Here is a 22,455-nt window from a genome sequence, read left to right as displayed (position 1 = left end):
GGAAGTCACCCCAACGCAGTCATATAACTGATTTTGTAAGATCATGCGACTCACAGAAGGAGGAGGTTGATTTGGAGGAGCCATGGCTTCACATGTGCCACAAATCCGGCATACAACATGCACAAGTTGAGCTTCAACTTGCACAAGGGGTCATAAAGGTTGGAGGAGGAGGGTTGTTGTTTGGGGGTTTGATCCAAAAATTTTCTAAATGTCGTACAAGGATAGAGGTGCCCAGTTTCTTTCAAAAAAAAATTGTGGATTGTAAATTTTTTTGATGTTTTGGGTAGCATCGGGAGTATTCTTGTTGGCTTAAATTTTAACAGAGGTAGACCCTAGGTTCAGACACAGGTCGCCAACAAAGTATTCCGCTATAGTCTAGCATTATGCTGGAAATTTCACCTCACTTAAAGAGAAAAGGAGGCGTCTCAACTGAGGCGTGCCAAGACTCGGCAAGATAAGGGATCGTGGAGAAGCATCAAAGGACAGCACAATAGAGAACCCATCCCATGCAATCACAACATAAGTTCCTTATCAACAAACATATACATCATGCAAGAAGAACAGATCTGCAACATAAATAAAGACAGCAAAGAGCATTCTGACTTATACTAATAAAGAAAATTTAAAATTCATCACACCTCATGGACACAAAGATTTCTTGCAAACTGCCTTTTATAATTAATAGACAAGTTCATCATTACATCACAGTAACATAGTCATTACATCAAGAGCAGCAATCTCCATGGATCACATTACATGATGGAACTCAGAGAAGAGAAATGAACAGAAAGGGAACTCAATTGATGCAGTGACAACATCTCGGCATGGACTCTTCGGTCCCCTCCCTACTATCTTCCCTCTAGCTTGATCTGGCCATTGCCTTCGCAGATCCCTTCAAATTCCAATGCGTTGATTCTTCTCTGGCGACTTCTGCATACTCGACCTTGACTGCTCATTTTGCAGGCTTATCTTTCTCTAGCGGTCTTTGTGAACCCCACTTTAACTGCTCTTTCCTTTTCCTTTTCCACTCCTTTCTCCCATCATCTTCGGCATATCGTTGTTCCTGACTTATTCCTTTCCTTTTCTTCGACGATCTTTTGCGCAATCGATTTCCAATCAAATTTGATCAAAATTTGCCAAAATTTTGTTAGAAAAAACGAAGGACCCAACTAGCCCCGAGTCAATCTCTTGTTGGTGCTTCTGCTTTTGCTTGTTGTTGTGGTGCCTCTTCCTATGTTTCTTCCTCCTATGTCGTCGGTTTACCAAAAAACGAAGGAACCAACTCCGGCACTGACTATATAACATCAGCTTCGAACTAAAAGTAGTCATTTATCGCTGACCTCCAGGAATCCAACAAAAATGTAGCCTGATCAAGAAAGTGTGTAGTGAGTCTGGCAGCGGGGTGCTCAGGTCGTCCACTCATGACGGTCTGCCAGTGGTTCTCTACATCGTTGTTGAGCTACCGCAACTTCCTGAAATGAGTTTATGTAGGCGGTTTGAGGTCACGCAAGATACCTTTAGTAGTGCGTGATTCATCTTCAACCTGGTGAATTTGTTTTTCCAACGAATTAGTCCAAGCAAATAAATCTTCTTGTTGGTTGAGATCTTTCGTGATGACAGCTTGATTGAAAAGTTGTTGGGCTTGTTGACGCAACTCATATACTAGTTGATTCTTCTTGGCAAGGAATCCAGACCAATCGTGAAGCTGCCAGAAGACCTCTTTAGCTTCCACAGTAAATTGATGAAGAGAATCTTCGAGAGAAGTCACGACTCACATCTACTATTTTATGCTCAATTTCTACGGTATACTAAGTGGTTGGGTCTAAAAGCACTTTTTGAGTAGTTGTAGCAGTGTTGCGCAGTGTTCAGTTGGCCACAACAAGTTCAGTACAAGCTACTCCAATATGGTCGCAACATTCAGAAAAAGGACAATCATAAAAATATTTTGGTGTGTTTGGGAGCACTTCAGCAATAGTCGGTCCAAGGTTGCGGAGGAGCGGCTCCCCCCCCCCGAACCCGCTCCCAAGGCGCAAAGCGCGCTCCCGAAATCACTAGCGCAAGGAGCCAATTTCCGGAGCGAACTCGGGAGCGAAATTTTCACTCCCTAGCCTTTTTTGCAATAACATTCCAAATGCAATTGTTTTTCAAAGAAACGAATAATTTTGTAGTGGGGCAGCCTAATGATCAAGCCTATGGCCCTAGTAATGATATGTGATTCATGGTAATGTTAAATTCTTAAGGTAAAAGTGACATTCTCCTTAATCTTCATTTTCATCCTTCTACTTAAATTTTTAACATTACCGTGAAATGACTTAAAATGTTTGAGAGTGGTTCCGACGTCATTGCATTTCATATGGAGAAAGTAGAATTTTAGATCTCATTCAAAATCCAGCAGAATTATCATTTTTCAGGATTTCGGGATTAGGGGGATTGCAATGTTTCCATTGGATTTTTTCATGTATTAGGGTATGTAACTTGTATTTAATCAAGAGCACGAATCCATCTATGTACCATGATGTTAGTGACATTGGTTGTTGAACTCCTCTATCATGACCCTACTAAAAATGTACCCATCACTCAAACAAAATCTTGACTTGACAGCCTATGTTTTTTCTATCTTATGTTAATGCTTAGAGGGTGATATTAATGACAAAGATCTTGATTTTCCAACAAGACTAAAAAATTAGACATTTCATGTGGCAGCAAGAGCCCCAAGCATTAGCAATAGATAATAGATTAACTTGTCGTTTCTAGTTTCTAGTAGTTTTTATAACTCTTGACTCTTTCATATTTATTATGATATTTTTTGTAAACAATATATGACAATTTAAGTTTGAAGTTTGAAGTTGGCAATTAGAACTCATTGGTAATGAATTATGATGTGATGTTCCTACTTAGTATTTTACTAAGTAAATATCATTTTTGCTCATTTTTGGTTTATTACACGGATGCACTTAGGAGAAGTGGGCTTAGACGACCCACATTTGACTTTTGGGCATAAGAGGCACACCAACGTTAGAGCTAGAGGAAAAATTGTGGCCTTGGTGGAGAGTGGGGGCCACCACAAGAGAATTTTGGCCCACATGGGGAGTATGCTCTAATTGGAGCGGAATTCATGTGAGGAGTTTGATGTGGGCCCACATGGGCAAGTTTGGAGGCAGCTTGACAAAAGGAAGGAGAGACTCATTTTTCTCATTCATCTATCATTTACAAAATTGCCTAAGACAAGAGCACGCTTGAGCGGAGCCAAGTCTGCAAGTGTATTTTAGCGCACGAGTGTCTCTGAGCGGAGTTCTCAGCACTTGCTTCGGTGGACTTCGAGTGCCAGCCTAAGGAGGGAGTCTCACCTTACCATTTTCACAATACCAGTAAGAGGGTCGCATTTCTGGGAGAGAGGCAGTTACTCATCGCTCCAAGAAGTACCCCAAGCCCCCCAAAGCTCCCAGAGCTCAATGTCCATATCATACAGGACCATCATAAGTGGGTCTATCCACGACTCCAAGGCGTTCTCGGTAGGCCAAGAACTTGACCTTCCCCAGGCACTTTGTCAAAATATCGGCGACCTGTTCATTAGTCCCAATGTGATGGAACCTTATTGCTCCTCGTTGTACCATATCCCGAATAAAGTGGTACCTGATATCTATGTGCTTGGAGCAATCATGAAATATGGGATTCTCTGATAATCAGATCCCACTTTGGTTGTCACGGAGGATCACGGTGGTATCTAGCACATGTCCAAACAGCTCACTGAAGAGCTTCCATAACCAGACAGCTTCACAGGAGGCCATACTAGCAGCTATGTATTTGGCCTTGGCAATGCTCAATGCAACCGATTTCTGGTTCCTGCTCATCCAGGATATCGAAGCAGAACCCAAAGAAAAACAGCATCCAGAAGTGCTCTTGCGATCCACAACACTGGCGCCCCAATCAGTATTCGAATAACCATGCAACCTCACATCTCCAACAATGTATCTCAGTCAATGAATGATTGTGCCCCAAAGATATCTCAGAAGATTCTTGGCACCAATCTAATGTATATGATGAGGCTCAACCATATATTGGCTCAACGTATTAACTGCAAAACATATATCCGAACGGGAGTTCATCAAGAACATCCGTGCTCCTATGAGTTGACGATACTCAGAAGCGTTTCCCAATTCAAGTCCGGCAGAACTACCACATAACTTCTTGAAGTTAAGTTCCATCGGGGTAGTCACAAGCTTAGAGTCTGCCATCCCAAATCTTTCCAATATCTTCACAACATATTTTCCTTAAGATAGGAAAATTTCTCGTGGCTTTTGCCAGACTTCCAACCCTAGGAAGTAGTGCATCAGTCCTAGGTCCTTCATCTCAAATTCTGAAGGCAACTCGTGGGTCTGCACCTGTTAGAAAGAGGTCATTCACATAAAGTACCAGTATAAGAGGTTTATTATTTTCAACCTTAAGGAAAAGGTATGGATCGGCTTCACTTCTAGTGAATCTCAGCTTCATCAAATAGCTATCAATCCACTCATACCAAGCCCGGGGTGCTTCCTTCAAGCCATAGAGAGCTTTCTTCAACCTGCATACATGAGATTCTCGATCATGAACCTCAAACCCCTCGAGTTATTCCACATAGACTTCCTTTTTAATCGAACCATGCAAGAAAGCGATCTTGACATCCATCTGATGTAGGTTCCATTCTTGCAAGGCAACAAGGGCTATGATCGAGCGGATGGTGGTGTATCGTGCAACAGGTGCAAATATCTCATCGTAATCTACACCTTCCTTTTGAGAGGAGCCTCAAGCAACAAAGCGAGCCTTGAACTTTACTGCACTTCTTTTCTTCTCGAATTGGTTTTCGATCATGGCTATGAAGTGACAAAACCAGGTGAACTCTTCATCCTAAAATTTCAAGAAGTAGATCCAAGTCTTACGAGAATAATCATCTGTAAAAGTGAGATAATATAAGTATCCTCTCAAAGAGTTTACGGGCATCATACTAGATATGTTGGAGTGGATCAACTGCAATATATATGTGGTCTTGCTATTACTTGAGGGGAATGGTCCCCTTGTAAGTTTTCCTTTAGCACATCCCGGACATACACCTTCATGCTCTACTTTGAACTCAAGCATACCTGTCACCATCTGTCTCACATCAGGTAGAGCCTTATAATGAATATGGGCAAGCCTCCGATGCCATAGTTCGGATTGTAGAGATGTGTCGCAAGACATGGCTCCCAGTGGACTTCCTCCAACTTGATACAAAGTGTCAACTCGGAACCCAAGAGTAAAAGCATCTTTAAAATTCCTTTTCCAAACACGTACCTTTCCATCGATGAATGCCACCTTGTATCCTTTGTCTTCCATTGCCGAAATGGACACCAGGTTCTTCTTGAGATCAAGTACATATAGAATTTCTTGTAAATGAATCGTGTTACCTTGATTCAATTGAAGGGTAACATTCCCTACTCCCTTCACAGGATAGGTGGCATTGTCTCCAAGGATAATCTCCAAGTTTGTCTCCTTCTCTATCAAATTAGAGAGAGCTTCCTTGTATCCGGTGAAGTGCCTTAAGGCACCACTATCAATTAGTGAATTCCCCAAAGTGTCCGATGGAGAGGTAGTGGAGAGGGTCGATATAAGATAGTACTCCTCTTTCTTATTGTTAATAACATTTGATTCTTCATACCTAGAGTTCCTTGCTCTCTTGGAGGGTTGACCATTTCCTTGATGTCCCTCGTCCCTTTTTTCTTTGCCATTGAACCTGCCATTCCTTTGATTGTTGTTGTTGAAGTTGCCCTTAGAATGATTGTGATCATCATCATGTGATGTGTCCCTTCTATTTGGACACTCCCTTGCATAGTGACCAAACTTATTGCAAACAAAGCACCTGCCCTTCCTTCCACCCTTAGATCCAGGATTTCCATTGAAATGACCTTTAGACCCTGCATTATTTCTCCTTTTGGCATGAGCAGAGAAAGTAGTGGGGTTGCCTCTATTAGAAGGCATTTCTTGCTCCACCATTCTTGTTTCTTCTTGAATGCATCTCGACATTAATTCTTCAAACCTTGGAATTCGATCATTATTGAGAATAGTGGTTCTAAATATATACCACTCGGGTGGGAATCCTCCAAGGGTAGTGATAGTAAGTTCCCTATCAGGAATGACCTCTCCAATATAAAGTAGATCATTCTTGATCTCAGTGATCCTTAAGAAGTAGGATTGAATATCCTCGTCCTTGCCCTTCTTAATATCCTTCAGCTTATTTTTGAAAAATAAAATTTGATTTGCATCACTAACCTTGAACATGTTGACCAACCTGTGGTAGATCTCCTTGGAGGTGTTCAAATCGGAGATGTAGGCCACCATATGCTTGTCAATGGAATCTTTGATAATCTTCTTCACTTTGACTTCATCCTTATTGTACTTGGTCTTTGCAGTAGCCGGTGCATTTGAAGGAGGCTCGGGGATTTTACCATTCACATAATCCAACACGTACTGTCCTTCCAAGGTCAAATCAAGAGACATCTTCCATCCATGATAGTCAGACTTTTCATGGAGCTTGTCTTCAGCCGAGAAGTGGGATGAGGAACCCATTGAGCCTTTAGTCCTTGTCCAGCTGTCTTTGGTGATTTCTCTTTCACTCTTGTTTGGGCTTTGTCTTCACCTCAGCTCTGATACCATGTTAATTTTTGGTATGTTCTATGCTTAATAGCAATTTACTCCAACTTCTTTATTAGCCCAATATCAATATCAGATTAGAAATCACATTAGCATGATAGTAAAATGCAGATAGAAGATAAACATAAACAGTAGAAGACAAGCCAAGACAAGAGGACACAAGATGTGGCACCAGCTAGGGACAACCCCCAATGTGGGGAAACCCTTGATTAATTCTTCTTATATTCTTCAATAGTTAAACAGAGAGAGAGATAGTACAAGTTACAAATCTAATAGTCTATGGCAGCAGATAAGCCCTGACTAGAAAAGCCAATGATGGTCAAACAGGGCAAAATTCTTCCTCTAAGTAGCTCGGTCAAACCCAGTCAACTTCAGCCTCAAACAGCAAGCTCAATCAGCTCAAAACACTGCTCATAATTCTGTTTGCATTCCGTTGTTGGTTGTTGTTCTGGTTAGGGCACTTGCTACAGCCCTAAACTCCCTTGATAGTCTCCAAACAATCCCTTAGAGAGTTGTGGCACACCCTTGAGGAGCCCCTCCCTTGCTACGATGCTACCTTAGGACATATGCCAAGCCTTGACTGCCCTACGCAGCCCTTGTTGTGGTGCTATAGCCTACGGCCTAGCACATAGCAACCCCTATAGCAAACAGTCCCCAAAACAATGCCCAAACACCATCAAATCAGCAACATTTTAGCCTTCAAGAACTCGGCCTAGCTATCTGCACCTTCAAGCACCTAACCGCATACACATTCAGCCCTATGTTGATCTGTTCTTAGCCTTTTAGGGCAGACCTCTTCAATGCATAACTTCTCCTTATAGTTGTGGCTTCCCTGCCTTGCAAACATACCTCAACCAGTCCTTAAATCATGCCCTAGAACAGCCTCATTCACCACGCTGTCACCTACAACAACCAGAATTTCCCACGTTGTCCTCGCAGGCTCCTTCACGCTGTCATAAGGCTCCTTCTTTGTTGCGGCTAGGGCTTGAGATCCTTCTTTCCACCAAGTCCTCCTTTAGAGAAGACATGCCCAAACAAGTGGAGAAAGAGATCCTGAGATGAGATGGTCATAAAATGACTTGAGGTCTCCTCCTTTTATATGCATCGTTGAGGATGAGCTGGGAGTTAAAATGCTTATTTTTCTTGCTAGCCGACCGTGACAATTTGTCAATAATACAAATAAATTCATATCTCCATTTTTACATATCAGAATCGGATGATCTTTAGATCAATCCTACACCTCTCGGAGAGAGATATCCAAGAAAAATATCAGTTGTCATAAATGAGATGACCCATGTGGAGTTTGGCCCTAGTTTCCAATTTTAACAGTATGCTTTGCTCCTTGTACAATATCCAAGAAATATTCCTTCATCAACACGACAATCAAACTTGCCTGGTGAGTCATTATAAAGCATTTACTTCCAAAAATTCTAAAATATTTTACTGAAGCGGGTCTTCCTTTCCATTATTCATACAGAGTTTTGTCATTATTTGGTCTTAGTTGGTCATAATTCATACAATGCTGCCCCAACGGCTTCTCTCCAAAACTTGGCTTGCAAATCAGCGACTGGTAACATTGTTCTCGCCATTTCTTGCACAATTCTATTTCTTCTTTCCATTACTCCATTTTGTTTAGGAGTTCTAGCTATGGAAAGTTCTCTTTTGATTCCATGTATTTTACAGAAATCATTGAATTCCTTTGAAGTAAATTCTCCTCCTCTATTTGTTCTAAGACACTTGATTTTTTATTCTTTTTCATTTTCCACAAGAGCTTTGAAATTCTTAAAACATTCAAGAACTTTGGATTTAAACTTTATAAAGAATACCCACATCATTCTAGTATAGTCATCTACAAATAGAGCAAAGTACCTTTCTCCTTGCAGAGTTGGAGTTATGGTTGGTCCACATAAATATGCATATATGATCTCCAAAGGCTTTGATGTTGAGATTTCCTTAGTTTTGAAGCAAGCTCTAGCTTGCTTTCCATGTTGACATGGGCCACACACAACCTGTTACGGCTTTAGAATTTTTGGAATGTCTCTTACTGCACTTGTTTTGCTGATTTTTACCAAGTTGTCAAAGTTTAGATGTCCCAATTGCTTGTGGCATAACTAGCTTTCATCTGTTTGACTCATATCGCATTTTTCTTCTTGAATTTTACTCAAAAAATATATGTTATCTGGTGCTCTTACTCTTTTTCCCACAAGTTCTCGTGAAGAGGATTTTCTCATCTCACAATTTTTAGTACTGAAGATAACATTATATCCTTGGTCACAAATCTAGCTAATGCTTAGAAGATTGTGTTTGAGCCCTTCTATCAGCAATGTGTTTTGTACTTTTCCCTTTCCATTAACAAGAGCAATTGTCCCTTTTCCAGCAATTTTGGCATATCCACTTCCAAAGGATACATTTCCATCCTTTTTGTTTAATGAGATAAACTTCTTTTGGTCACCTGTCATGTGTCTTGAACATCCACTATCCACAAACCATTGATTTTCATCACTTTGTGCACATAAAGCTAGACCACATTTATCTGTAGTGGGTTCCTCCTTCAACTTTTCCCTTTTTGACATAAGTGGACAATTTTATGCATCATGATCTAAATCATTGCATTTTGAATATACTAGATCATACTTAGCCAAAGGATCAAATGAGTTATAGGTCTTGATTTGACCTTGCTCTTTTTAGCCAAGCAGCTTATTTTGATAATTAGTCTTATAACTCCTCGAACTATTATCCTTCTAAGCCTTGAAATGCTTAGCTCAAGGACCAAAATTTTTACAGTAAAAACAATAACCAAGAAAGATAGTTTGATACCTGTTTGGATAGCCTTGACTTGATGCAATATTCTTTCCTGGAGATAGCTTTCTTTCATTCCTTGGTTTGTTGTAGGTGGATCTTTGTTCTAGGTTGAACGGCTTCTCTTTATTTGTAGGATTGCAAAGGATGTCAGCATAACGTCTTTGGATTTCTTCATTTGCATTCTTCTTTGAGCCTGATGATTCACCTTTGAAACCAATTCCAGTCTTATAATGTTGGCGTCTTTGAGCATTAAGGATGGTATCAAGAGTTTGAGAACTTTGCTAGCTCTTATTAGCTTGATTCAACTCTTTCCTTAGATAGACAATTTCAGCTTCACGTTTTCGCATATTTCTTATCTTTCTTTTAGTTTGTTGTTCAAGAATTCTTCCTTCCTTTTTGCTTCTTCCTTTTCTATTTTGAGGGAAATGACCTTCTTCCTTAATTTATCATTTTGTTCAATAGCACTCATTAGTAATTCATCTGCATTTCCTTCTTCTTTTTCGAAATCATCATCATTTGTGAATGCCATGAATAACACTTCACTGCTTCTAGCATAGTCATCCTCTTCATCAAACTCATCATTATCCCTTTTGAGTAAAAAGGTATTTTTAGTTTTCTTTGTAATCATGAATTCTTCTTCATCAAAGTCATCTTATTTGGGCAAGAATTCTTTTTATATGACCCTTTCTTCTTGACCATCTTCTTTTTGTATTCATCTTCATCATCGCTATCAAATTTATGACGACATTTTCCAGCATAATTTCCTATTCTACCACACTTGAAACAAATGAGAGGATACTTACCTTTGAGTTCGAAATCATCACTGCTACAATTTTTCCCTTTTTTTGATGTTTCAATATCAGAATCATCACGGCTAGTTCTGTTTCAGTATCGAAATCATCATTGCTACAATTTTTCCCTTTTTTCAATGTTTTTGAAGCCTTGAATGCAGTTTCCTTAGAGTTTGGGATCCCTTTTCTCATTTCATATGCAATGAGAATCTCATGGAATTCATCCATTTTTAGGTCATCCAAGTCCTTCATTTCTTCTATGGCACTGACTTTGGAATCAAACCGTTCTGGAAGTGATCTCAAAACTTTTTGGACAACTGTGCTTTCTTCAATGGATTCACCTAGACCCTTGAGTGAGTTGAAAACTTCAATGCTTCATACATTTCTTGAGCATGGTCTATATTGGAAATGTATGGGACAAGATTGTCCTTAATGCTTTCTACCATCAGAGTCATAGCCAATATTTCCAATTCCTTATACTTCACCTTGTCTGCATCACTGGATTCTTCGGTAGGTTTCTTCACCTTCCCTCTGACCACATCCATGACCTTGTTCTTTTCAAGAATGAGGTCAATTCTCTTCTTCCAAGATCTATAGCTTTATGCTCCTTCCAACTTGTTCTCATTCTTTAATGTGTTAAACATTATCCTTGAAGATAGTGAGTTTCTTCTCTTCTAAAAGCTCCTTATATGATTCGTAGATCAATCCTTTAGATTCCTTCTAGTAGATACTCAAGACTGTCTTTTTCCTCCTTCACCTTAGCTCTAGTACCTTGTTAGCAAATCAGAAAGGCAAAAAGATTCTCTTATAAAGATAATTCCTTGGGATTCTTTTATCTTTATGTTCTTCTTTTATCTTTGAGTTCATCAAGCAATTACCAAAACAATAACACAAGGACAACAGATGTAGGCAGGCAGCCATGTAATGTTCCAAACTAGGAAAAATAGTGCTATGCAAAGCAAACAATAAAAACAACACCATAAAATTGAAACATTCAGTGCACACCCATAAAAAGTCCAAGAATAACCAACAGTTGAGCCATTTTATTATAATCTAGGAGGAAGGTACAATAATGTGGAAGTGGTGCACTTGCGCTGCCTCAATGGCAAGTGTGATCAAGCCCAGGTGGTAATATGTCAAGCCCAGATGGCACAAATAACTGCTGCAATGATGCCCTGCACTGCCCTTGTGAAACTATGTTGTCTGTTGCAAAGATGTTGATGGAAACCCTACCTTTGGCACTCAGAAAATTACGGTAAATTAACCCCAACCTCTCCACCAAATACCCCGAATAATCCACGAAGGAATCGGCCAAATGTTGACCTCGGAATTTTGGCCCAAATTCCCCTTAGCTCCTCTAGCTGCTGGCTGAGTTGGGACCCCTGTTTGACCCCTTAGATCTGCCCAGAAAATTCTATGAAATAAGGAGTTTGATCCTTGCCCAAAACCCGGAAAAACCCAGAAAGGGTTTCCCTTGGTTCCAACATTCAAAGATTCACCCTTAATAGCTTGACCCTCCTCCAATTTCGAATTTTGTTGTTGTGACTCATCCTGTCAACCTCTTCTCTCCCAACTCCAACAATCCTCCTCAAATGGCCTTCCAAATGATCTGCTACTTCTCCCGGCCATCTCCAGCTCTACAATTCCTTCCTCCCACTCACACGTGAGCCTAGTGATGGCTCTCTACGCAGGCCCAAGTGACTGTAAATCGAACTACTCCAATGCAGCAACCTCTTGCTCCAAAACTCTCCCGAAAGGTTGATCCTCCACTGTAGCTCCAATGCCCAAACTCCCCCGAGAGTTGTTGCCTAGATGAACCCAAAAGAAACACTTGCGTGTTCCCCTTCTGAATCCTCCAGAAACACGCACTGGCTGAGACAAATGTTGAATGATGTGACCGTGAAACTCCGCTGGCTCTCCTCCAAGGTAGTACGAATTGCCTTCCTAGGGTGGCACTCGAAGTCCACCGAAGCAAGGGTTGAGATCTTCGCTCGGATACACTCGTGTGCTAAACAGCACAGTAACTCGGCTAAGCAGCTCGAGCAACTAAAGTTGAGTTCAATAAATCAAAAAGATACCAAATGAGGCTGAGCCTCCTCTATTTATAATTTGTGGGCCTCTTTTCCCACGTAGGCCCCCTCTAACTAGCAATTCGACTTTCTCTCCTTAGTCATTCGAACTTCCCTCTAAGGTGGTGCGTATTCCCTCATGTGGGTGGCCCCCACGCTATGCCAACAAAACATTTCAACCCCTTTTTCCTTCGTACATCTTTTCCAAAAATCACATGGGTCCCATGGCCTCCAAAATTGTCAAAATTGTAAAATAAATAAACCAGTAACAATTTAATTTCGGAAGGGGGCATTACAAGCTATGGCAAAACCCCTATCTAGGGGAAAACCCAGTCAACAATTCTTCCTTCCATGGTTTCTCGAGACAATCCAAGACTGTAGACCAAGACAAAGATTCCCTCCACACCTAGTCAGTGCTCAATCCTTCTTGCAGATGACAACCCTTCACAAGAAACTTCGACCTGGAAGGATCAGCAGCATCTTCGACCCAGAAGCAGCTTTGACCCAGCAGTAGTAGCAGCAGCAACTTCGACCAAACTTGGAGAACTTCGATCTCCCTTGATACACCTCAGAATTGAGTGAGATTTGTCCCAAAATTTCAATCTTTAGGCCCTCTATCTTCCTCCAGAAACTCGCATTTCTTTCCAGCTCCTTTTCTAGCTCTTAAATAATTTTTCACTTTTCCAGCTTCCAACTTCAGAGATCGAACTATGTGAGAGAATGAGATGCTCCAAATGAATTCGAACTTCTTGTATTTATGGCCCTTCTATGAGGTCGAATTACTTGTCTTGAGGCTGATTTGATCTTCTTGAGGCCGACTTGGTGTGGAGGAGAGTAAATTCATTGTTGACTCAAAAATAATTCTTTTTACATGATCTGAAAGCCCAAGAAGGGTCTCTTTAAATGTACAATGACTCTAATCACTCGAAATAAATCGCAGAATTCCTCAATGGGGACTTTGACCTAAAACATGATGATGCAAGCATGAAACCCATACTTTAATAAGTCATAATACTAGTAATAAAAATATTGTCTTCATTCTCTTGATAAGTACATCTCAAATACATTTATATAGACCGAACCTAGTTACAAATTTCAACACATAGAACCTGTTGTTTCTACCCGTACTCGCCAAAACCGGCATAAAACTCAGCTACCCGCACTGAACCCATGAAGAACTACATATGACTCATATATGACCTGCATAAGCCCTGTGGAGACCCTAAACATTCAATTTTTTTCATTTTCTTTTTTGTGCTTAAAATTTACCATATTTAAGTTTTTTTTTTGTATTTTGTCAAGTCTTATACGGGTCTGTTCCCAAGTCTTATATGGGTCGTCAAGTCAATAGCCAAACAAGTCTTATGTGAGTACGAGTCGTGCAACATCGGTTTAAATCCCTAAGACTCGATCACCCAAGTAGAGGAAATGCACTGGGATCCCTTTTGATGATCCAAAACCTTGAAAACTTTTATCTTTTCCTCTCCCTTATCTTTATCGGCCCTTCAAGGCAAGTTGCTACTATTAAGGCAAAATGGCAACAGGTAAAACATTTCATAAAGTGTTCAATGTTTTGTGCCAGAAAGGACTTCCAGCTCTACAAGATTCTAGTGGCCAATTGATTCCACTAGAAAATTACCAGCACATATTGCATGAGATAGAAGTAGATAAAACCAAGTTTGCAAGAGTCAATGGGATGATCAGTGGTAAAGAATTTCTTGAAGGCCTTGAATTTGATATTTTTATTCAAATGAAATTCAACACTTGATTATTACTAGGCCAACCTCTGAGAAATACACAGAGGTCGATGAGGCATATAGAAAGGTAGCAAAATTTTCTATCCCAAATGATAAAAGATGGGATAAATTAATTGAACTCATCGAGTAAAACATAATCCACAGATTCAGTAACCAATTGCAAAGAAAGAAGGAGAATAAAAAAAATTCAGTTTCCAACAGTAGTCATCAAACAATAACATCAAATTGTGTGTTGATTATTCAAATCAGTTTAGAATAGATATTTTTGTGTTCTATTTTTGTAATATCCAAATCAGTTTTGGATAATATTTCATTTTGTAATAAATTTTATTTCAGATCTAGATATTTTTGAATTACACTCTATAAGTATTTTGTATTTCGAAGAAGGAAGGGTTGAACCCTTGTGATGATCCAGTGACACCATTGTAATACTCTAAAATATTTCTGATGTCAACACATCGCGATAAAATCGCGATAAAATCGTAAAATCGCGATTTTTTAATTTTGCCGATTCAAAGCGCGATTTTTATCGATTCGATTTTTAAAAAAATCGCGAAAAAAATCTTTTCGTCGTCCATGTGCCAAACGATTTTTTCCAGATTTTAACGATATTAAATCCCGATCGCGATGTGTGCAACACTGGTCCATGTGAGTTTTTCCAGCTATTCATTTATGTTTTCCATAATTTAATTATGCATATGTTCAATGTATCATAGGAGTTAGGGTAAGGCTAGATTGAATATCAATCTCCTTGACAACCCACTGTAAAGTTATAATCATTAAAGAGATTAATTAACTAAAATATATGTTTAATTTAGTTCATCTATATCTTTTAATTGTTTCCTTTTGTCATGTTTTGAACATATTATGTTTAGCTATAGAATTTTCTTTATTTATGTTTTGAAACTCAACTTAAATATCATTCTTGTTATGAATGAAAATATGCCCTTTGAGATCCTTAGAAATATTTAGATTTTATAAGTGTTAAATGTTTACTACATTAGTCATATAATTAAATTAAATTGTTACTTATATGATTTGGAATAGTTCCCCAACCTAGAACTTTCTACAAAGATACAACATCAGATTTGTGCCATTGTCAAGGATCGAAGTTTCAAGTTTTTCCATGGGACAACGACTAGAATTGCCTCTTAATGGTGAATAAGAGGTCAGCACGATAAAATACTTCACCTGGCGACTCCACTAGTTAAGTCTAGCTTCACGCAGGGGATGATTTGGCATCTTTTCACTTTGTTTGACTTTATCAACTCAAAATCTAGTTTCTTCCTTGGTAAGAATTGCTTCTTTAGGGCTGATGTCATCGACCCTAGGCAAATTGGGGCATCTTGAAACCCTAGTCCTGAAAAATGGAATCAACATAGGGCTCGTTGAAGGTTTGCCTTTCCCTATTGTTGATCATGCCTTTCAAGCAAACCTTTTCCTTGTGCTTGGATGGATAGATGCATTGTTATTGAATCATATCTTGAAACCCTAGTATTCACGTGCTCTCCTCTAGGATTACTCTATAGTATGTTGTTCCTTGACATAAATAATTGTGCCTAAAACAAGTAAGAAGTACCTTGATCAAGCCTTTCTCTTACCTTGCTTTGTACCTATTGATGTAGAATACCCTTTTAGGTGATATATATTAGGAAGCCCCCCGTGTGGTGAAATTCCACTAAAGAGAAGGTGGAGTGCTAAGCTGACAGTGGCAATATACAAGGTTTCCTCACTATAAATTAATTAGCAAATTCACTTCTCAGGCAGAGAGTTGCAGATTTGTCCAGCATTTTACCTTCGCATTAACTGGAAAGAAATACAACCTTGAACCAGCGGTTATCTTAAAACTGAGCATCATGCATCCTCAGGCCCACAAAGTCATCGTCCTGATCTTGCTCTTCAATTCCAATGATCCCACCCTTCCACACTTTCAAACTACCTTTACTTGCATCGAATATCTCATTCACACAATTCTCTCATTTATTGTCTTTAACATGCTAATCTCATCTGGCAACCAAATTGAGTGGCAATGCATATACAAAGGCCACTAACTGTACTCCATGACAAATTATCATCCAAGTTTCTAGATTCAGAACATCGAATAGAAAGCTGTGAAGATTATTCAATTTGTAAGATTTTCAATTGAATGGGCTAACTTGAATTAATAGTAAAATACTAATAAAGCTGTTACATTTCGGTAATTACCAGACATTATTGACTTGGAGGCATCATTTTACATCATCATTTGTGGCTAGTATTTCAGCTAAGGAGATTAGATTTTGTTTATCTTACTCGATATGAACTGCTGGTTGCCACAAAGTGACAAAGCTATGGTCATTTGAACATTAAATGCTATGGTTATACCAAACATCAATGTCTTGGTAGTGTCTCCAGGTCAAATGTGCCAACTATGTGATGAATCAATTTATCGATCCATGTGATCCATCATTAGAACCAATACATTCCAAAGAAATATTTATTCTCTGCTATACGCTGGCATAAAGATTAATTCTATGTTATTTGTTGGCATAATGTTTTTAAAACACGAATCTTTACACTGCAGAAAAGTTTCTGGGTTCAAAAAGACAAATAAAAAGAATTTGGTCCAAGATGTCCTGTAACCTGTTATCCACAATATCAGATAGCATCATTAGATAGTAAAAGGATATAAATACTTTGATACTCACCTTTTACAGTGAGTTTACTTTCTTGCGTCTGTGGATTCCATACCCGCAAGGAACCATCTGCAGACCCAGTACAGATAGTCTTTCCTGCAGCAATATTGAAGCATCATTGTAGCCATCCTCTGTCAGATTCATCCATATAGAGATAATATCAAATAAACTTTTGGAGCTTTAATGCAACTCAAATTATTTGTGCATCAGTACCATCAGGTGTAAAATCGCCACATGTTACAGATTCGCAATGACCAGTATATACTGAAAGGCACTTTCCAAGATCAGCATTCCACATCCAAGTACTGTAATCCTCTGATCCTGCCAAGACTAAATGCCCTTTTGGATGCCATCTGACCCACTGCATGCTTAAGTATAAGAATGTGGGGTAGCCAAATCCTACTAGTTTTAATACATCATAATTAAAGACATCTGAGAAAAAATAAAGAACAAGACGTCTGAGAGAGAAGAGAATAAGAATCTTGGAAAACAACACAGAGGCAGACATGGGATTCTGCTTGACCAATAGAAGCTTGAGAAAGAAGAATCAGAATCTCATTTCTTACTTGATTCAAAACTAAATATGATGGACAATGAAAAAAATAGCTGAAAGTAAAGGTGATAACAGAAAATAAATCAAATGTGAATTCGGGAAAGAATAGAATCAGAAACTTAGAAAACAACTCAGAGGCGGACATGGGATTCTGCTTGACGAATAGAAGCTTGGAAAGAAGAATCTGAACACCAATTCCTACTTGATTCAAAACTAAATATGATGGACAATGACAAAAAAGCTGAAAGTAAAGGTGATAACAGAAAATAAATCAAATGTGAATCAGAATTCTACCTCAATCCCCCCTTCAGGGCCATCTAGTACATGTATGAGATTTCCCGTAGAAGCATCCCAGATGCGAACTACTCCATCCAAACCACCAGATGCAAGTAAAATCCCATCATTACTGAAAGACAAGGCTACAACAGAATCGGTATGCCCTGCATACACCAGCCAGTTATCGTCTATACAAAATTCAAAACATAGCAGAACACAAAGTTCTGAAGGTACAAATTAAATTTGCATTAACTAAGTAGCATGTAAGCTTTGGCCATTCAAATGAATTGTTGCCGAACTCACCTAACACAATGACATGGGACACGGAGGACACAGAAATATGAGTATCTGACACTGGACACAGTGACCCCAGATACAGGACAAGGAGGACATGTTATATATATATATAGACAAAGATTCAAATCTCTTTAGAATTTAGAAACTATAACATTTCAAATCTCTTTAGAATTTAGAAACTATAACATTTTCAATTTTACTATCCCACTTTTGCATTGTTATTATTGCTATTTATTCCATATTTAGGTAGATTACTTGTGATCCCCTATCGAGATACATTGACCTTGCAAGTATGGCTAGACATGATCTTTCATCATAACAGAATAGATTACTTGTGATCCCCTATCGAGATACATTGACCTTGCAAGTATTGCTAGACATGATCTTTCATCATAACAGAATATCATAATCTCAACCGATCCAGACTGTATTAACCATTAGATGATCCACTCAAGCTTGTTGGACTGTTATAGCAACATGACATGTTTTGTATTCTTGACATCTGGTTTTCAACATTTCGTTATTGTAATTGGCCTGTTGGTGAGTTCTAGATGCTTGTATCTCCAAGTTTTATTCCACATAAAACAAGGTTAACCTTTATGATTAACCATTTTATATAGGAGCAATGGAACAAGTGTTTTAAATATCATTACCATTAATTTCAAAAGGGTTCGTAAACTTGAGATTTCCAAAAAATAAAGGAAATATCAGCAATCAATAAAAAGTACGAAATATATTCTCTTTTTCATATTTTAAACATAAACTAATAACAACATCAAATAATCATGTTGCCAAAAAACATGAAGAGTACAATAACTTATAAGATGTGTTAGATGTCAAATATTACACCACCATTAATTGTATAGCAGTCCAATCAAGACAAAACTGAATAGACAGTACAATATTAAATCAGAAATATAATAACCATATCTCATGATTCATTTACAATATACAGGAAACGGTAATCAATGTCGATTTGGTCTAGCTTGGGTAGTTGAGATGAATGACTGCTATCCTCTCCACCCAAGTTCAATTCCTGCAAGTGACATGCTCAGATCTTAACAAGTATACTGTGTTGAGAAATCTAGGGCGGTGCTTCATTAGGGCTTTTATTAATGGATTTCTCATTAACTTGACAAGTTCTTGTGATGCTTATTACATTAGTTCTTTAATTTTCAGTTTTGTTCATCATCAAGATAAATGCCAAACAAGAAGATCACAATTAAAACAATAGAGACACCAGAGATAGGCTCCAAGCCAGTGCAAAATCCCTCAACAGGGGAAAAACCCAGAGAACTTTCTTCAAATAGAATCAATTCAAGGAGACTTCCAAGAACATAGATCATAAACAACTCACCAAGATCAGACCAGCCACCCAAGACAATGAACTGCTTCTTCAAACAAGATTGTTGCTTCTTACTGCACAACTTCAGACCTGTGGAAACCCTAGTTTTCCACAGAAAAGTTCAGCTTCCAAGAGAGAGGATCAAACCAAAACCAAACAGAGAGAGAGAGATACTTCGCTGCCTTCTTCAGAACTTCGCTCTTCCTATGTTGCCTCAGATCTGCCCAAGATGTTCGATGCTCAAGTATGTCTTGCAGAGGACAAATGTTCCTCTTTATATAGCTTTGCATGTGGGTGCATGGGCCTCATCTAGGCCAACTTTAGGGTCTGTCCAACCTAACTCTTGGTAGCTTCTAGATAATTTTAAATCAATAATAATTTATTTTCTTGATACATGAGCCCTTAAAGGGTCTTTACATCATGACTTTGACTTGACTCGAGACCAGGGTTTCGGGGGAGCGTCTGTTAGGATATTCCGACACATAGGAAATAGTTAAGTACAACTTGGTCTAGTATAGAGTTAGGTATAGATTTAGGTAAAGTGTGTTTCTTTACCGTTGTACATTTTGTAACTTACAATCCGACGGTCACGATATGTAGTGATCTGACGGTTCATTCTCTCCTCGGTATTACCGACACTTGATCCGTGGCTTGACACCCGATTGGTCCATGAATTCTATTTAAAGCGCATGGAGGGTCATTTGTAGGATAATCCGTGCATGAGAGAAGCTTATGTAAATTTTCATTCTTTGATTAATAAATTGCCTGAAGTGGCCGCGTTGGCTCAGGCCGTGGACTGTTTCCCTCTTTGAGGGTTTTAACCACGTCAAAAATACTGGTGTATTGATCTGTGATCTGGTTGTGAGCGGTGTCCTTTTGGTGTTCTTTCTGAGGAACTTACCCTGTAAATTCCTACATGGTATCAGAGCTATTTGAGGGCTGCGTCCGTTGGTGATCCAAATCTGAAGCCGGTAGAACTGCATCCGACTGTCGTTTCCTAGATCTGCTGTTTCTGACTGCTTTCGGGCCGAGAGGACTGCTCTGCTGTGTTTGGAGCATCTGTTCCAGTGAGGAACCCCTTTCGTTTCACGCGAAAAGGTTTCCGGTAGCCCTAGCTGCGTCATTTTTAAGATCTGGAGGTATACAGTGTTTATTTGCAGTTTACTGTTATTTTCTCTCTGCTTATTTCGGTTTCAGTTTATTTAGCTTTTTTTTAACCGGATCTATACCTTTCATTTCTGCGTATGCTCTTTGCCCTGCGACTCTGTGTGATCTGGGCAAATCAGAAACAGAAAGGAAGGATTTTTCTCATCCGTATGCTCTTTTCCCTGCACCTTAGTGTGATCTCGGAAAATCAGAAACATTGAGAAAAATAATTAGTTTTTCTGCTAAAGCTAACTTTGAGCCGCAAGGTTCAATTTTTGAAAACATCTAGTTTTTTGGGTAAAGCTAACTTCGAGCCGTAAGGTTCGTTTTCTTTGCATGTCCGTGTTGGGTTTTGTGTTTTTTGTTTTGTAGGGAAAAAGAGCTTTCTCAAAGCAAGCACGCAACCCAAGCCCCCCCCCCCTCTCTCTCTCTCTCTCTCTCTCTCTCTAATTTTCTGTATAGATCAATTGGTTCAAAGCTATTTTAAGAGAGTAGAGGTCTTGGGTTCAAGTCTCCATTTTGTGGGGGCGGACTTTTTCATTTCCGCACATTCCCGCACTTCGTCGGCAACTTCAACAACTTTTTTTCAAAAAGCCATAACTTCTTCATCCGGAAGCCTTTTTCAGAGCCGTTTTTTTTAAACCAGCCTAATTTTTCGAGATCTATCCATTGGAACACTTACTTTCAGCATCTTCAGCTTCAGTTTCTGTTGAAATGGAAAGTCAATACCAAGTTACCCTTGACAGCACCAACTACTTCCAATGGTTGTCCTACATGGAGGATTTACTTAGAAGTAAAGGTCTCTACCAAATAGCCACAGGCCAAGAAAAGAAACCGAAAGATGAAGACAAGGCTACTAAATGGGAAAATAGACAAGATCAAGCACGTGGTTTGATAGGGATGTCTATTTCTCCAGATCTTAGATTCCATATTGCAGAACTTGAAACTCCTCATGAAGCAATGGAACAAATCAATAAAGTTTTTGGGATTAAAAATGAAATTAGAGCCCATCAACTTGAAAATGAGTTGCTTACATTGGACCCTAATAATTTTTCTTGCATTTTCTTGTCTAAATTCAAGACCCTTCGATATCTTTTGGAAGGTGTTAAGGTTAAGAAAGAAGATAGTAACCTTATTTATTCCATCCTTACTAAGTTGGGACCAACCTACTCTGTACTTGTTTCCACCTTCCATTCTACAAGAGAAGCCTTCATTTCTCAAGGAAAAGACTACAAGCCCCCTTCCTTTGACTCTTTTTGTAATTCTTTAATAAGAGAACAAGAAAAACTCTTACATCTTGGTCTTTTTAATCTTGGAAACTCTTCCAAGAAAGCGTTAGCCGCCCAGCAGCAACCAAATTCAAAGAATCCTAAGAAGTCATATCCTAAAAAGAATGGTCCTAAACCAAACAAGGGTCCTAAGCAATTTCAGCCCCAAAATGAAAAATCATTTCAACAAAATGATAAGATAAATAAAAACAAAGGGAAGAAGACTGATAGACATTGCAATTTTTGTAATCGAGATGGCCACTTAGAATCAAAATGCTTTAAAAAGATGGAAGCCTTGGAAGCAGCAATGAAGAAGCATAACATCCATTTGGGGCAATCTTCAACTTCAACTTCATCTTCAGGAATGGCACTTTCTGCATGTGGTTGTCAAGCATCTCGGTCTGGCTATGCATTAAATGTATCTTCTTCTTCTCATTCTCATGAGTGGCTCATTGATTCTGGAGCTTCTTATCACATGGCCAAAAACAAAGCCATGTTCTCTTCTTTAAATGATTGTAACACCAAAAATATATATGTTGGTGATGATAGATCTCTTAATGTTGTAGGGACTGGAACTGTTCATCTAGACAATGGTCAGTTTAATGATGTATTATGTGTTCCAACCTTATCCTGCAACCTTCTATTTGTATATCAGATAACTCATTCAGGTGAAGGTAAAATCGTTGAATTTTCACCTCATGATGTTGTAATCAAGGACTTAAAAGATCCTAAACAGATTTTGGCTACTGGCATTGCTGATGATTCTACAAGGTTGTATAAGTTTCACAACTTTGGGTCATCAAATCTTCCCTC

At 38.9% G+C, this 22,455-nt stretch overlaps 1 protein-coding gene across 4 annotated transcripts in view; it reads right to left on the bottom strand.

The window, feature by feature from the left end:
• LOC149238602 (uncharacterized) overlaps positions 1 to 22,455 on the bottom strand; it is a 349,551-nt gene that overhangs the window by 145,973 nt on the left and 181,123 nt on the right. For all 4 annotated transcript variants that reach the window (XM_089373104.1, XM_089373107.1, XM_089373106.1 and 1 more), the window contains 3 exons: positions 17,605 to 17,750; positions 16,971 to 17,118; positions 16,770 to 16,853 (listed from right to left, as the gene is read on the bottom strand). In XM_089373104.1, the coding sequence (XP_089229230.1) occupies positions 16,770 to 16,853; positions 16,971 to 17,118; positions 17,605 to 17,750 (378 nt within the window). The remainder of the gene's footprint in view (positions 1 to 16,769; positions 16,854 to 16,970; positions 17,119 to 17,604; positions 17,751 to 22,455) is intronic.

Source organism: Pinus tabuliformis, chromosome 8, assembly GCF_031772625.1.
Source record: "Pinus tabuliformis cultivar Carrire ecotype Pingquan chromosome 8, CPIR1, whole genome shotgun sequence".
Lineage (NCBI taxonomy): Eukaryota > Viridiplantae > Streptophyta > Pinopsida > Pinales > Pinaceae > Pinus > Pinus tabuliformis.
The sequence above is the reverse complement of the archived record's forward strand: the minus strand, read 5'-3'. Positions and strand labels throughout refer to the sequence as shown.